The sequence below is a fragment of the Cibotium barometz genome, chromosome 1 (assembly GCF_041138505.1).
Source record: "Cibotium barometz isolate CiBa-2024 chromosome 1, ASM4113850v1, whole genome shotgun sequence".
Lineage (NCBI taxonomy): Eukaryota > Viridiplantae > Streptophyta > Polypodiopsida > Cyatheales > Cibotiaceae > Cibotium > Cibotium barometz.
In genome coordinates, this window is record NC_141046.1 from 46,946,063 (window position 1) to 46,963,233 (window position 17,171).

The 17,171-nt window shown below is 37.0% G+C and overlaps 1 protein-coding gene across 1 annotated transcript; it reads left to right on the forward strand.

The window, feature by feature from the left end:
* Positions 1–4,603: 4,603 nt before the first annotated feature.
* On the forward strand, positions 4,604–8,201 carry LOC147642082 (calcium/calmodulin-regulated receptor-like kinase 1). The gene is made up of 7 exons (XM_086802723.1): positions 4,604–5,073; positions 5,154–5,307; positions 6,427–6,553; positions 6,756–6,841; positions 6,931–7,002; positions 7,144–7,347; positions 7,445–8,201. Exons 1-7 carry the CDS (start codon positions 4,754–4,756, stop codon positions 7,748–7,750), a joined length of 1,269 nt encoding a protein of 422 aa, XP_086658849.1. The 5' UTR covers positions 4,604–4,753; the 3' UTR covers positions 7,751–8,201.
* Positions 8,202–17,171: the final 8,970 nt, after the last annotated feature.

Genomic DNA, 17,171 nt, shown 5'->3' on the forward strand with positions numbered 1-17,171 from the left:
AGTGTGGACGGCAGGCCACACACTATATAGCTTGGGGGATGAGGGGCAATCCTCATTCTTCCTCTATGGCTGGGTGGTGAGCCAGAGGCCGTCCCCTCTTGTGGTAATGCCCGTAGCGGCGTTACGGGAATGTAACAGAATCATATGCATTTCTTGGTGTAAGGATTTTTTGGCAGATGCGAGATACAAATGTTGTTAGTTAGTCGGACACTAGGACATTGCGTATGATGCCCCTAGGTGGCTAGACTAGAAAAAGGAATGGAAACTTATACAGTTTCAGAGCACCCTAGATCATCGAGAAATTGGATTGTATTGCCAACTCTTTTGAGCACCTACTCTCCCAAGATCGAGTTGTGGTCCACTTTGATCCGCCATTGCACTGATGATGACCAGTTCTTCCCGACTCGGGAAGAGGACCGATACTACTTATGGTACTATGGTGAGTGAGGGTGAGTCCATGCCTATTGCAGCTTGACTTCTAGATTATGGGAGAACGTTGCATTAATGATGGTACTTATGCGACTTGGAGTTATACATGAGCTAGCGTTATGCTCTACCCTTACACTAGATCACATTCTTTAGTGCAGATTGTATAGACTATTTAGAGATTATAGTTATTCTTAGGGAGGACATAGACTTTGTATAAACCGATTGAGTCTATAGCCGACTCTATGTTGTGTATAAATAAGATTGGTATATAGATAAAGGTTTTTCTTTTATTGATCATTACCTTTAAACTCAAAATATTAAACGTATAGCTATGTGATGTAGCAATGGCCTATTGTTAATTGGCCATTGGTTATGAGTATCAAGCTGTTCGTGTCACTTTCTAGTATGTGATAAACAATAAAGAAAGGATGGCTGTATATTATCTCAAGTTTAAGGATTATTACTTTGGACAACCTTACTAGGAACTCCTTATGGCCTTATCTCACTGGGTGGATGTAGAAGAAAAGTTCATGATTAAGATTAGCGTAGATTTTCTTCTGTTCTATGCTTTAATCCTAAGTTTAGCTATGATACTTGAGAAACTTGGTTTAGTTAAAGAATAAAGGATTAGAGGTTAAAGTCAGTACTCCCTAGATGAATATTTATCCAAATTAAATCATATGAGTTTCTAGGTTTGTTTGGAGGCTTTGGAGGATCCTCTACATCTACTTTGGTGCATCAACATCTTTTTTATTCACTTTTTCAAGTAAGAAAATCATCTAAGTTTTCAAATAATCGAAGTACAAGTACCCTTTTTTGATCTTTTTAATCCTTACTTTTCAATTTAATTCTTTTTTAGCATGTTGTTATTGACAATAAATAAAAAATTTGACTTTATTATCTTAGGCATCTACCATATGCCATTGTTGGAAACCATTAATTAGGCCAATTTAAATAGATTGACATTGTTGGAAACCATTAATTAGGCCAATTTAAATAGATTGACATTGTTGGAACCCATTAAAGGCCAATTTAAATAGATTGACTTTATTATCTTAGGCATCTACCATATGCCGTTGTTGGAAACCATTGAATATGCCAATTTAAATAGATTGACCTTGTTGTAGCCTTTAAATAGTTACCCATAGGATAAGCCTTTGACCAAACCTTTGTACATGATTTCGTTCTATCTTTTATGCTCCGCGTAATTATTTATTGTAGTGTACCATTTATTAGGCCAATTTAAATAGATTGACTTTGTTGTAGCCTTTAAATAGTTACCCATAGGATGAGCCTTTCACCAAACTTTTGTATATGATTTCCTTCTATCTTTTATGCTCTCCGTCGCAATTATTTACTGTAGTGAACCTTAGGATAAATAGCATAGAATATGTTTTGACAATCGTACTAGGAAGACTTGGAAGCATATGTGTAAATGGGCATACCTTAATTTCGACTTTAGATAGGGATATGTGTTTGGAATCATTGAAGACATAAAAGGGTAATTATTATCGGTATCAAAATTGGAGTTTCTAAGTGCATTAAAAATGAGCACTTAAACTAGTATTATCCCTCTTTTGCAAATAGTTTTGACCTTTTGTTAAACTAAGACCATATGTTATTTAAGTCATTGAATTTAGTCCAAGAATAAATTAAATCGGATGGGCAAGTAAATTGAAAAATATATAGCTCTCTATTTTGAGAAAAGAGAGAGCACCATGCAAAATAAAAGCACCACTTTTGTATTTTTGGAGGATATGGCCTATTTTTAGCATTGAATATACAAAAATACTCATGTGTGGGGGCCACACACGAGAGGGGGAGATTGTACTAGTGATTGTGTCATGTGAGAGCTAAGTATTTTTGATGTGTTATTCACAAGCCTGATTTTTGCTGAATATCATGCAATTGCTTTACGTTGAATGGCCGATATTTTTGTGTTAGTAAATCTTTCCTATTAATATAAATATGAGCTGTTTCCAGTAGTTTCACAATGCACTATTATTTCTTGCCTTCTATTTCATCACATAATTTGTTTCACATGGTACCTTATGAGAGTATGGGTTTGCTAAGGTAAAGATAGGCCCGAGACTTGCCAAATTTAAAAAATTAGAACTCCAATGACTCATGCATCTAATCAAACTAGCAAGCTTGCATGTGAAGCTAAGCATGATTTTTTACTAGCAGAGTTGATTCTAAAATGCCTAATTCTATGTTGTAGCTAAAACATTGTATTTAGCCTAGTTCTTACACATGTGTTTTCAGTGGTAAAATGAAAAATAGTAGAATCCACAAAATTGGAACCAAATTTTAGAAAATGAAAACATTGAAGCTAATTTGTTTAATATGAATCCTGATTCTAAAATGCCTAATTCTATGTCGATGCTAAAACATTGTATTTAGCCAAATTCATACACATGTGTTTTCAGTGGTAAAATGAAAAGTAAAGTACTTACCAAATTATAGCATTTTTAAAATTAACTTTACAGAAAATAAAGACCTTTTCTTTGATTCCCAATGGTCATTGTAGTTATCATTCCACGCGATAACATAGGGAGAAATAAAGTATTATTCAAAAATTTTAATTTTTTTTTACTAACTTTACAAAAGGTAGAGAGCTTTTGCTTCCATTCCCCCTACTCTCATGGGAGATCACTCAACACATGATCCTAAAAATATCCTTAAAAATGCGAGAGGAATCCATGAGTAATAGTCGTCATTGTAATTACCAAAAGTCAGAACACATGTAAATATCAGAAGAGAATGGATGTTGAGAGTCCCTTCTCCTTAGAAGAAAGATGGGCTCCTACCTTGCTTGTAGCATAAAAAACACTCAAAATAGCAAGCTTGCTTCCACTATCCATTCTTCGAAGGAAGGGCCAACTCATAGCCATGTCAACAATCATGGAATCCATTTCAACTCGGGTGATGTGTGCAAATCTGTGGTGGTAAATTCGAATCGAGTGATGTGTAAATTCTTAGAAGGAGGTTTGGTAAATCCTAGTGTTTGAAAAAAATTGGGGTTTAGTTTTCCAAAATTTAAAAATACTCTCAAACCCTTCCCAAGTTTATGGGGTGGTTTAAGTTATGAATAGCTTCAATTTATGGGTGGTTTCAGTTATGAATCCCTTCAAAATATGGTAAATTAGTAATGAATTTGTAATTAGCAGTGAATTTCTAGAAAAATGGTAATGATCATTTTTGTTTTTATATGTAAATTTCTATTTTTTTCAATTAAAAAAAATGTGGAAAAGTTAAGGCATTTTAATGACAGTTCAAAAATCGTGATATAAAGGAACACGAGTCACGACGGGTATGAGTCCATGGACGCGGCGACAAGAGAAGAAGCTCCGGCAGCAGCCGGCTATGGCGCAGATGGGGGTGTGAGCCAAGAGAGAAGGGCTAGGTCAACTTTCCACGCGCTTTTTCGGGCTTCGCTTCTGGGAGCACGCACCACGCTTCCCCCCCCCCCCCCCCCCCAAAGACACAGTTTTGAAGAAGCTAGCAGCAGCAGGCGGAAAGCAGATACGACTTCCAGCTCACCCCACGCCCTCCGGCGAAGCATTTGCACGCAGAACAAGGAATGCACCTTTACCTGGTCTCTCTTTCTCTCTCTCTCTCTCTCTCTCAAGTTCGTCTTCATTCTAGTTTTTTCAAGACACTCTGTATGTGTGTGTGTTGCATCAAACTGAAACCTTAACCCTAACTATCCCCAACATTAAGCCTTCTTTGCCATTGCTGTTTCCATCATCAAGAGAACATACACTAGAACCTCAACCCTAGGCTTTCTTTCTGTATGCGTCCCTTGCGATCTACTCGTCGATAAACAGCTATTCAACTCAAACCCTAACCATTATGGTCAGCATTCCTTGCTACGGGTTTTTGCTGTAGTCAGCGAACAGGAATCTTCTACTTACCGGAACCCTAGCCCTATTTAGCCTTTACCTGCCGTCCTGGAAAAGCAACTGCTAAAATTGTGCTGCATGAACATTTTATTGACAAATTCAAAACTGTAAACAAGCCATTTTGATGCTGTCTTGGAGAGTTGTTGCCGTTTCAAGGCATGCGAGCTCACATCATAAACTAGTTCTTCTGTGCTGTTCATGTCAGAGGTTGTCATACCAAGGCCAAGTCCTAGCCCCGTCCTTGCCTTTTTTTCTTTCTTCTGTTGGGGATACAGAACAATTGTGATTCTGTACATTGACTGACATGCAGTGTGGCCACTAGAAGGCCTGCAAACTGCAATTCAACCTACACATGATAGCACAGTGGCTTTTTTGGCCGGATACCTCATTCCCCTATCTAAATACTGTATCATCATGATATGGACCATCCCCATGGACCACCTGCAAGAGCCATTGTAGAAATTACATTTGGTGTGATCTTTGGTGTTACAATTGCTTTTGGATTTATACTTCTGTGCCTGAGGTTTTTAAGAAATGGATACTTCGCTAAAAGTGGTGGAGGAGTTTGTTCTTGTTTGCCAGTCCAAACGCATGAAGTGAACGTGACTACATGCCTTTCAGAGTCAAAGCAACCCCTACAACCCTATTCGGCTGTTTTCAGTGCATTTTCCTTATGGGGACGGAGCATGGAAGACTCTACCAGATTGTTCCATGATAGGGTGTCAAAGTTCACTTACAAGTAAGTATTCCTTATCAATGTGTTTTACTTTGAGACTGTAAAAGCCTATTTCAATACTCATTTTAGGCACCTATGTCCAGAGAACTTCAAAAGGCCACAAAAGATTTCACAATGGTAGTAGGCAAAGGAGCATTTGGGCCTGTTTACAAAGCCACTTTACCAAACTTATCAGTTGCTGCAGTGAAGGTCCTTGCAAACAATTCCAAACAAGGCGAGAAAGAGTTTCAAAATGAGGTATGCCTTCTCATCGTGGATGCAGTTGAATCGATCTTTCTTTGTTCTGAAAAACTTCGTGATTTGTGCTGCCACAGACTTAGAACATGGGGTTTTCTTGACAGTTGTACTCTTCTAAAAGCATCTGGACTCAATGCTTGCGTGTAGGCTGGTACTTTAATGTCTACATATTAGTTCAGCCAATTCACACTGTCTTCTTTCGGCAGTCCATATCAAATTGAAGGCCCCATGTCATGTCCCTAGCCCTCAAGAGAGTTGGATACTTTCGCATTAGACCTTTCTTGAGGGCTCATATGGAGGTACTTGGCCTTGGCAATGTAATCTCTAAAGGATTCTCCATCCTCTTGCTTGAGATGAGTGATGGGGCTCCATCTTGCTCTGCTTGGAGAGAACCAACCGTAAATGATAGTTTCAAGATTTCAAGGCTGACTTTGTCCAGGGGGTTCAGAGATTCAAACCAGATCAATCAAGTTCTCTAGCCACAATAAGGAGCCAGTCTCACACTTAGTACTCAACTAAGCACGCACAAAGAGCTCTTCACTTGACTTGCACAAGACTCCTGTCTTCCATCTTAACAAAAACTTTTTACTGAATGTTCCCTTCTGCCAGATCAAACCGCTTTTCGAGCAATCATGTCCTCTTCCAAGAAAAGCCTTTCTTGCACTTCTTTGAGATGCAAATCTCTTCCCAAATCTTGGGGGTTACCCCTATCTAACTAAAGTTTAGGTACAATTTATTTCAATGGGCTGAAAATTGTATCTGATTTTCTTTTGATTCTTGAATGGTGAAGGCCCCTCTTTTGACACAAGGTGATTTTTTGAGTTAGGTATGCCGTGTGCAAAGTCTTTCCTATCTGGTTGTGGGTTGCTGACTAGTGCACAAGATATCGAGCCAAAGTATTGTACGCGTTAGTTTTGTGGGTTGTTTCAAGTGCACTTGCACCGTGGTACTTCAAGAATATTATAATTATTTTTTAGCTATTTGAAAATAATATGATTATTTTTAGGCAATGATTTTAACATCATTATGCTGCTATCATTTGGCAACTGAAGCCTTTTCTTTGGATTTTTTTTTTTTTTTTTTTGGGGGGGGGGGGGGGGGGGTGTTTGTCAATGACAGGTAATGCTTTTAGGAAGATTGCACCACAAAAATTTGTTGAATCTTGTTGGATATTGTGCTGAGGGAGGCCATCGGCTTTTAGCCTATGACTTTATGAGCAATGGAAGTCTAGCGATGAGACTACATGGTAAGGTCTTGCTATTTACGTCAATTGCTGGCACCCTGTGGTTGAGTCAAGCATTTTGGTGCTCCATGCTATTTTGAAAGTATTACCTTAGCAGCCTGCCAGGTGGCTTGGCTCTCCGGTCGCCGCTGTAGTTCTTATTGTACGTTTCCATAAAGCTTTTCTATTGCAACCACATTGAAGTTAAGTTGTGCTTAATGTTCAGACGAGCTTCATGAACCTCTCAGTTGGGGACAGAGAGTCTCTATAGCACAAGATGTCGCAAGGGGAATAGAGTACCTTCATGATGGGGTAGGTTAACGAGCCACTAAGCTTGCTGCAAATTATTTTGCTTGAAACTGACAGAGAATGAATTTGCATGGAACTTTTGGTGGGTGCAGGCAGTGCCACCAGTTATTCATCGTGATATCAAGGCTTCAAATATTTTGCTAGATTCCTTCATGGTTGCAAGGGTATTCACTCAATCAGTTTTTTCAGTTATAGATAGTTTTGGAGTTTCTGCAAAGAGATTTCGATTGAGTAATGATAAAGCATCATTATCTGTTTACAGTTGAGATGAAGATCGCCATTGATCTTTTGTTTGATGTCCGTAGGTAGCAGATTTTGGACTGTCAAAGGAGGCTGATCCAGACATGCCAGCCTCTGGCATCAGAGGCACTTATGGTTATGTTGATCCCGAATATATTTCCACAAACAGTCTCACTTACAAAAGTGACGTGTACAGCTTTGGGGTCCTGTTGTTTGAATTGATAGCAGCAAGAAGTCCTGAAGAAGGTCTCACGGAGTATATTGAACTGGTAGTTTTTCTCTCTTATACGTTTGGAATCTACACTGCGTGTGTGGATACAATGTTAGTGGGATGTTGTCAACGTAAAATATGTGTAATGTGCACAGATATTGATGGCCAATGGAGGGAGGGAGGTATGGCTGCAGATACTGGATCCACGATTGAAGGGGAATTGCAACCTTAAAGAACTCGGGGATATTGCCTTGATTGCTGCGAAGTGTATTGAAAAGGAAGCAACAAAACGGCCAAAAATGCGAGAGGTGGTTCAAGCACTGTCAAGATTTGGTCTTAGGTGCGATAGTACAAGGCTTGAGATCCTAAACCTGCCGTCATTCAAACGTTTTGAGAAAATGGACAGAGTAGAAAGGGGCATGATCAGCAGAGTTCCTAGCTTGGTTGAAGCACGAGGTTAAAGCTCAGTCTTAAAAAAGCCTCTAATTCTTTGGTGCTTACAAACTCCTGCCATGTCTTCAGGCTGCAGAGAGATGGACGAGAGTGATACATGAAAGCTCTTTAAGTTTTCTGATTGAGCTTTGTCAGTCTTGCCTATGGTATGGGATCTTTTTCAGAGCTGTCAAGCAGACAAGAAATGAGGTGGCCGGTATGGCAGATTCTTCTTTACCTTGAACAGAAGAAAAAAGAATCACTGCGAAGGCATCATATTTGTATTGTAGTAGAAAACATGCTTCATTGAGATATTTGGTGTTTTATGTTCTGCTTACTCCAACTGTAGGCATACTCATGTGAATCAAATTCTTTTAAACTGTACAGTTATTGGAAGGGTTTCCCTTTGCGACATTTCTTTATCCCATGCTCTTCATGTTGTTGACATCATGGCTAATCTGAGATTTTTTTTAAAGAAAATATGTCTTTTCTCCTTTGACCTCCTTCCCATCCCTTACAAAAGTAAATGTTGCTTAGAGGCGTCACATCATTAATGAGAAGAGCTACACAAGGATCACAACACAGTTCACATGAAACATTGTAAAACAGACGACTACTCATCTCTTGGGGTTCTGGTGAATCATACCTTAAATTTCGAAGAATTGCTCTCACCCACAGAACATGGCGAACGACATCAGGTCTCTTACCAACATTCTCACAGCCTTCCCATGAAAGAGAAGGGCTTGGAAGCACACTGAACAGTGTTAAATGCTTAGATGTTGGAACGAGAAAGAGAAATTGCTTGTTTCTCAAGCGTGCATGGTGTCTAAGCTAGGAGAATCATCGAATTAACCGCAATTACCTGTAACAAATGAAGGTCTAGGAGTGTCATGAATTCTTTGGCATGCATGTCTTTTAAAGATATTAGTGGGCAACCCGTGCTTAGCATGTCTTTTGAGACTCCAAATTTAAATTCTACCATAACCTCCTCTTCCTCTTCCTCTTCCCGAACCTCCAAATGCTTGTCACATGGCAACTTTGTGAAACTCTTCCTTAAGATAATATAGAAATAGAGAAGACTCTTAATGAAACAGACTTAACACAAACATCTTGTGAAAAAATAACAAAGGCAAGACTTGACCTTATGGCTTCTTTCTATGTATGCTAGTATGCCTGCAAGTTTGATCATATCCGTAGATCTATTTCCAGTTCAACGGATAGATCTAGATCTATGTTCTTTGTATATTGAAAAGGAAAGAAATTGAGAAAAGATAAATAGCTTGTCCATAAGGAAAGGTAGAGAATGTAACCTTCTCCTTTGTGATAGCAAGGATCACAGGAAGCTGGAGAAGTTGGAACAAGCTAGAGAGAGAGAGAGAGAGAGAGAGAGAGAGAGAGAGAGAGAGAGAAAATTGGAGGAAAGAAAAATATTATAATTTGATATTTCTTTTTAATTTTTATAATATTTTCTTTGTTTTTAATATTCATTAAGTTTCTCCTTAATAAAATAATACATTGTCTCTTAGTCTTGCCTTTTACAAAGGCATATAAAAAAGGTCATGGAAAGTTGTCTTTAATTTAGTGGGATTTTGAAGCCGTCGTTGTTTAACACCCAATCTTTGTGAAGCATGAAGAGGGTGAGTAGCCAAGCCACCTAAAGAGGGGGAGACTTTGGGGAGAGAGAGAGAGGTGGAGGAGGAGGAGGAGGAAAGAAAAAGATTCTGATATGATATTTCTTTTTATTATTTTATACAATATTCTCCCCCCTTTTCAATATATTGTTTGACTTATTTCCTAAGCAAATAGTACATTATCTCTTAGCCTTGCCTTTTTTAAAGGCATGTCAAAAAGGTGATCAAGCCATGGCAAGCGACCTTCAAAGCTCTCTCTTCTCGTTCCATCTTCACACTTTGTCAATGCTAGCTTATTGCCAGTTGGATTGCAATATTGTTGAAGTTTATTAACACCCAATCCTCACGAAGAGAAGGGTGAGAAGCCACCACCACCAAGGAGAGCCTAAATAAGTTTATCCACCTAATATTGGCTTGGGCGGTGTAGAGGTGGATGCCATAGTTACATCTGAACTAGTATCACCATCCAAAGTACATGTACTATCCTGTGCATTGGGGAGACAGATGCCAATAATAACATTCCAAATCTCTTTGACAACCAGTACATGATGCATAATATAGGACCACAATGGGTAGTTGGTCTCATCAAGCTTATTCTCAATACTAAAAGCATCCCAAATACATTGCTACCTACCATTTTAGCTTGTGAATAATGAATCTCTGACACAAACATTAGGTGAAATTTAGACTAAAAAGGACCGTACAAGAAAATATTAAAAAAAGAATGGTCTACCAAATGAGAGAGCTAGGATTCAAGATCCATGTAACATGGATCTTTTTGAATTTTTTGCCACACCAACTTTGAGGGTAATAATCACTCTTTATGTTTTTAATTAAGTTTAGACTTTAGATTTGGAGGTTAAACTTTTATGCTATTTGTAGGATCTTTTAAGAGTTAGTAATAATCACTCTTTAGGATTTTAGTTAAGTTTAGACTTTAGATTTTAAGGTTAATCATACGTGATGTTTGTAGGATTTTTTAAAGAGTAGATAATAAGGAGTCTTTAGTTTTTTTTTTTGGGGTCTAGGGATTCTACTTTTTCGATAATCTTTCATGATGTTTCTCTTTGTGTGGTTATTGCTATAGGTTTAAGTATTTACTTAATTTATGAACATCTTCTTTACATTCTACTTATTCTTTGATTCTTAGTCTTGTTTTTACTGTAATGTCTATTATATACATATTTTTTTAAAATGGGAAACAAGATCTAAACTCTTTTCCTTTTGTACATGCAGATGCTAGAAAGATGAAAGGTTATAAATTCTCTATATAGTATTGAAGTCCAAAATAGAAGAGATAACGAAGAAATATGAATTAATGATACATACAACAGGTTTGAATGGGTATTAATGTACCCCAATAGTCAAGGTTTTTCAAAGTCAAGACAAAGGTAAAAGGGGATTGGACAAAGTATTTGAAAGGTAGAATAATAAGCTCTGAATGTAGAAATATTAGTGGGAGTACAATAATGGAGGTATTAATCCAAGATATGTATATGCACAAAGAAATCTCCCTACATCTAAATAATTGAATTATAAAACCCAAGCCTAATGGTAAGAAGATGAATTTCTAATTAATTAGCACATTGTTTTATATTTGAATTTTTGTGATAAAGATATGCTATGTTTGTTATGTCTTTCAGCATTATATCCACCAATGGAATTTGTAAAGTGCTTAAGTGGAAAGCTGAATGTTTTTAATGTTGAAATTGGAACTTTGTTATATGAGGGAGAGAATGCTAGCTTCTTAGCATCATAACATACATTTTTCTATGGTTCCTTATATGTTGTGCCATCAAGCAATATTAAGTATGGTTCCTTACAACCCATGTCACTTGAAGAAAACGAAGATTACATATAGTTGCAAGAGTCCTACTGAAGACTGGATGAAACATTTTTGGGCGAGTAATGGGATACAAAGACCACCTATCAAGACGGCATAATTGACTATCGAGTTTCAAAATCTTATGTTACATTCCCATATTAAGTTGGTTACTGTGATTGTAACCGCTATTTTTGAGTAAGTACAATAAGTATAATTTTGTAACTTTTTATTTTGTGATGAATAGGTGCTTTATTACTTGACAAACATTTTGTATGCGATTTATCTATAGGAGGTGGAGACTTGTGAAAGGGAATGGCTCAACATGGACCAAGAAATATGCGGTGATTCTATAATGGTAGAACTGAACATTGTTTGGGGAGAGCATGAAATAATTATAGTAACTATGGAAGGCCACTGACCATTAGCCTTCCTTAGACAAGATTTCCTTAATGTTGAGTGACCCTCATACTAATTTTTATTTTAAGTTAGATGGTAAGAGTTGAAGAGCAGATTATGTGGTGATTCTGTAATGGTAGAACTAAACATTGTTTGGGGAGAGCATGAAATAATTATAGTAACTATGGAAGGCCACTGACCATTAGCCTTCCTTAGATAAGATATTTCCTTGATGTTGAGTGACCCCCTACTAATTTTTATTTTAAGTTAGATGGTAAGAATTTGAGGAGCACATTTGAGTACTCCTTCACCTATACATAGTGTATTACCCCCCATATCTTAGAGAACCCAATCATCTTGTGCATAGTTTGCTCACTTCTTCTTTTTAGCACTTGGTGCTGATGCATCAGCCCACCACCACAGCCATGCCCAAATCTTTCTTCTTCTCCTTCTCTAACCTTTGTCTACATTTGTTGATATAATGGTCTAGCTTCCGATAGTAGTTGCATTTACTGATATATTTGCCTTTCTTCTTGGGCTTATCACACAAGGAAAACACATCAACATGTAAGACGGAACGATGAATGCCATCTAGGTCTAAATGAAAGGAAAGACGAACTAAATGATAACCAAGAAGACAATGAATAATCCACAACTTAACTGGCAAGGGAAGATAATTCACCTACACATAGTGTATTACCCCCCATATCTTAGAGAACCCAATCATCTTGTGCATTGTTTGCTCACTTCTTCTTTTCAACACTTGGTGTTGATTCATCAACCCACCACCACAGCCATGCCCAAATCTTTCTTCTTCTCCTTCTCCAACTTTTGTCTACGTTTGTTGATATAATGGGCTAGCTTCCGATAGTAGTTGCATTTACTGATATATTTTCCTTTCTTCTTGGGCTTATCACACAAGGAAAACACATCAACATGTAAGACGAAACGATGAATGCCATCTAGGTCTAAATGAAAGGAAAGATGAACTAAAGGATAACTTAGAAGAAAATTAATAACCCATAACTTAACTGGCAAGGGAAGATAATTCACCCAAGCCAGATCCATACAAAAAACTACATGATGCTCAAAATAACGAACAGAGCATGTTCGAGTGAGATCACGAAAAGTGTTGGTGGAATAAACCCACACAAAACAGTAAATATAGTTGCATACAATTCATCATTCAGACATTCAAGATTAATACACAAATTACTAAACATTATATCATTCACAAGACTATATAAAATTATAAATATGAATCACACATAGCTATTTGTTTCTTTCTTCTTTGAATTTCTGATGATAATTATACTAATCATAATAGTCATAATCTCTTTCATCAGTGCTGCTTAGAATATTACATAACCGCATGAATCAAGAAGAATAAAGCATCACCTACAATTCAACATGACTCAGAATAATGACGAGAGCATGTTCGAGTGAGATCGCCAAAAGTGTTGGTGGATAAACCCACACAAAATAGTAAACATAGTTGCATAAAAATAATCATTCAAGGTTAATATACAGATTACTAAACATTACAGCACTCAAGGCTACATAAAATTGTAAATATGAATCATACATAGCTATATGTTTCTTTCTTCTTTGAATTTTTGATTATAATTATACTACTCATAATAATCATAATCATAATCTCTTTCATCAGCACTTAGCATATTACATAATGGCATGAAGCAAGGAACAGAGTATCACCCACAATCCATCATGACTATTCAGAGTATGGATAAGTGTAGATATGCATTTGATTATGGAATCATGGATTCCTTAGAGATCACAATCTTCAATTGTACTATTATAGAGAATAATACGAGATATCATTGAGGTGAGTTTCAGAGAGTTCACTATATTTTTATTTTATGTCAAGTTGTTTAAGATACAATATAGAGGTCCCACACCAACTATTAGAAAGGATGCAAGTGGGGTTTTTGAAATAAAATCAATGAGAATTCGGATATAACAAAGTGACAAACATGTTCCCCAAAATAATGTGAGAAAGCACATATTATATATGTTTATTTAATTATAGGCACCAATTAAAAAATTAATAGTAGTGCATGTACATGTGTACAATATAATAAATGATAATTATATTGTTAGATTAATTTTTATCTTAGCCACAATGACTAAATATGGTGGTATGTTATTACAAGTTACTCCAAGGAGTAACTGGATATTTCAAGAATTAGAAGATGAGGAAGTAGAGGGCCTACTAGATGAGGAAGTAGAGGGCCTACTAGATGCTAAGGATGGAGAGGACCTCCACATGAATCAAGCAAACATTAAAAATAAAGATGAAGCTATAGAACACAATTATGAAATTCAACAAGCTAATTGGAAGTAGAGATGATATTAAGGATGAAATATATGATGAAACTCAAATGGCCATGCCAAGTTCTCCTACATTTAATATGGGCCTATCTATAACTATAGATCTAGAGATAGACCTTATAACCCTCCCATGGATGAAAAAGACATTTTATCTTTCAGATTGTTTGATTTTTACACAAGAAACATAACTTTTCTTGTGCGATGTCCTTTTCTATAATATGACCTAGAATTCAAAACAATAATACTATACACTTTAGAGAAGTCATCATAAAGCTATAAAGCGCACAGAGTTAGATTACTCCTCTTAATTTGCGATGTAAATTTTTGTTACAACAATCGTCATAAGTTGTGATGCATATTAAGACAACAAGAGAGGACCAATGCCCTTTGTAAGGCCTAATGTCTTACCACCAAATTTTGGCTAAGGGCCTGAATTTTCATTGTAAAGTACGCATCACTTTGCCCCCACGCCTTGTCGTAGTGCAATGAGAATAATCTCTCAGCTATAGTCCAATCTCAGCTATAATCTATCATCTCTATCTAAAGTGACTAAATCAAATCACAATCATAAAATCTCTCTCTCTCTCTCTCTCTCTCTCTCTATTATGGCCAATTTTAGACCTTTCTAGAACCCACCCATTTACAGACAAGAACATAAACAAACAATAATAATTGTAGAGTACTTACCTTGCTTCCAAGCTCGGGTCGCTTGAAGGCATCCAAGCTTAACCAATGGTTTCCAACTTCTCTCCTTCAAGCCCTCTCTAAATCTCTATCATAGTAAAGCTTCTTCTCACCTTACTCTGCAAGGACTCACACACCTCTCACTATCTACTCTCTCTTAGACAAAAAATGGAAAAGGACATGAGTTAAGAAGTAATCTAATTTCTACTCTCAACTCTCTCTCTCTCTCTCTCTCTCTCTCTCTCTCTCTCTCTCTCTCTCTCTCTCGTCAAGAAACAACTAGTAAGTAAACAACTAAATAAGATGTTTAGCACAAAGGAGGATTGTGTACATTCATTATGAGATCACTCTGTTATATACAACTAGCCCTTATTCATACTAGAGTGCCCCACAACTCTTAACTTAACTAATATAACTGAGTTTTGGTGTGGCTATATTTTAACATCCTCCCCCCTACCTAATGCAAATTCTATCCCTGGAATCTTGTTATGGCCTAAATTCTTGGTCATCACCGAGCTTGTAGTAGCGGTAATGGTTTTGGCATGAGGCTGAAGCGTCTTGAGTGTGCATCTAAAGTATGGGTAAGGCATTCAAAAACCAATGCCCACCATACCTTTAAAGGTTTCTTCAAAGGTTAGGTGGATATAATATGGCAATCATCTAAGTCGATGATCATAATACATGATAACCTCTAATACATGGCATCCATAAACCTGTGTCCACCATAGCTTCAAAGGTTTGGTACATGTAATATGGCAATAATCTAAGTTGATGACCATAATACATGGAAACTTCTTTTGTTACTAGGGTGCCTCAAAACACCTAAGTTAAATAATAGCTCGGTTTAGGTGTGGCCATATTTTATAGTGCCTTTGCATGACACTTATCATTCACTCCCATGTATGATAGTGGAGAGCATGTAGTTAACCCAAAATGGGATTATCATTTAGTTAACCCAAAATAGAGTTAGCATCCCCCCATTATTTGATGGGGTTAGCATCCCCCCATTATTTGATGGGGTTAGCAACTAATTAACCCAAAATGGGGTTGACATCCCCCTCTATTTGATGCAATTTCCATCCTCGAAATCAAGTTATGACCTAAATGATTGGTCATTGGCGAGCTTATAGTGGTAATGGTTTTGGCATGAGACTGGAGCCTCTTGATTGTGTGTCTGAAGTATGGGTAAGGCATCCAAAAACCTGCGTCGTCCACTAGATCTTTAAAATTTTGTTGTATGCAATAAGACAAGCATCTAAATCAATGATCATAATACATGATGACTTCTAATAGATACATGTGTCCACCACCACATCTTCAAATGTTTATGTAATATGGTAAGCATCTAAGTCGATGACCATAATACATGAAAACCTCCTCTATTGGGCATTTGTTCATGTCAAAGCAAATGATTTTGGGATCATAACCTTTACATCTTTCTTTGCTTTTGCTTTATACCACGATCGGCTTTATGAGTTAGCATGTAGTGCGACTATTATTAGACTAATATGCTTCACCAAGCTCTAATCTATAAGAAAAGTTGTTGCCTTTTCTATAGCAATGTGTCAAAATTACTAGCTAAAATAATGGAAAGTTATGACATATATGTGAATCCCTTTGCTGCTCACCTTGAAACTCCAATGGGGTAAACCTTTTATTCATTGCCATGTTTACCCTGAGCACTGATATCTTTACACATAGATCCATATATAAAATCTTTTGTATAATAGAATTCTGTGCACCATGCTAGTTGTATTCCAAATTCCTCAATGGGTAGGAGGTTTACATTGGCATATTCTATGCTGACATACCAACCTCTTGTATGGACTGGTGGGGATGCACATCGGCTTTCATCTCTTGTAGATGTGCACAATTATGTAAGTGACTAAGCATATTATTTATTGCAACTTTGGGCTGGTTAATTGGTATTCTTGGCCACATTTTCCCATAATTTAGCTTTGTCTGCCATGGGCCCCATCAACTCCATCCAGCTCCGTCCATTCTAAGCATTGAGCTTTGATAGGTTATAGCATCCAAGGCTGCTTTCTGCAGATTATTTGTATATGCCTCAGGGTATATCCTTGTTTCTAGATTGAATGTTTTTGGTAGTTACAGGATGATGTAGAGGGTATGTTAATGAAGGCATGTTTTTATCATTTTTCCCATCATTAGCTTTGACAGTGCTGATGCATTCTTCGAATAAAAAAAGGACTCTAATTAGGCCCGCTCACCTTGATCTACAAAATTGGGGATATGTGTAAAATCCCTCCCTTAGAACTCTTGTGTAATATGTAAACTTTTGGAATTTAAAGGATATTTCAATCATGAAGGAGTCAAATATGGTAAGCCAGAAATCTTCTTGTGTTAAAAATTCTAGAGAGAAAAATTTATGTCTAGTTAAATTTTTATAAGTTGAGTTTGGGAATTCTAGTAAAAATCCTTATGTACATGTGTGTGCACATTCATCCTTTTGTATTTTAAAGTGAAGAACAAAATGGAATTAAGAACCTTCATAAAATGAGGATGAGAAATACATAGTCCCATTAAGAAACTTGACTCTAG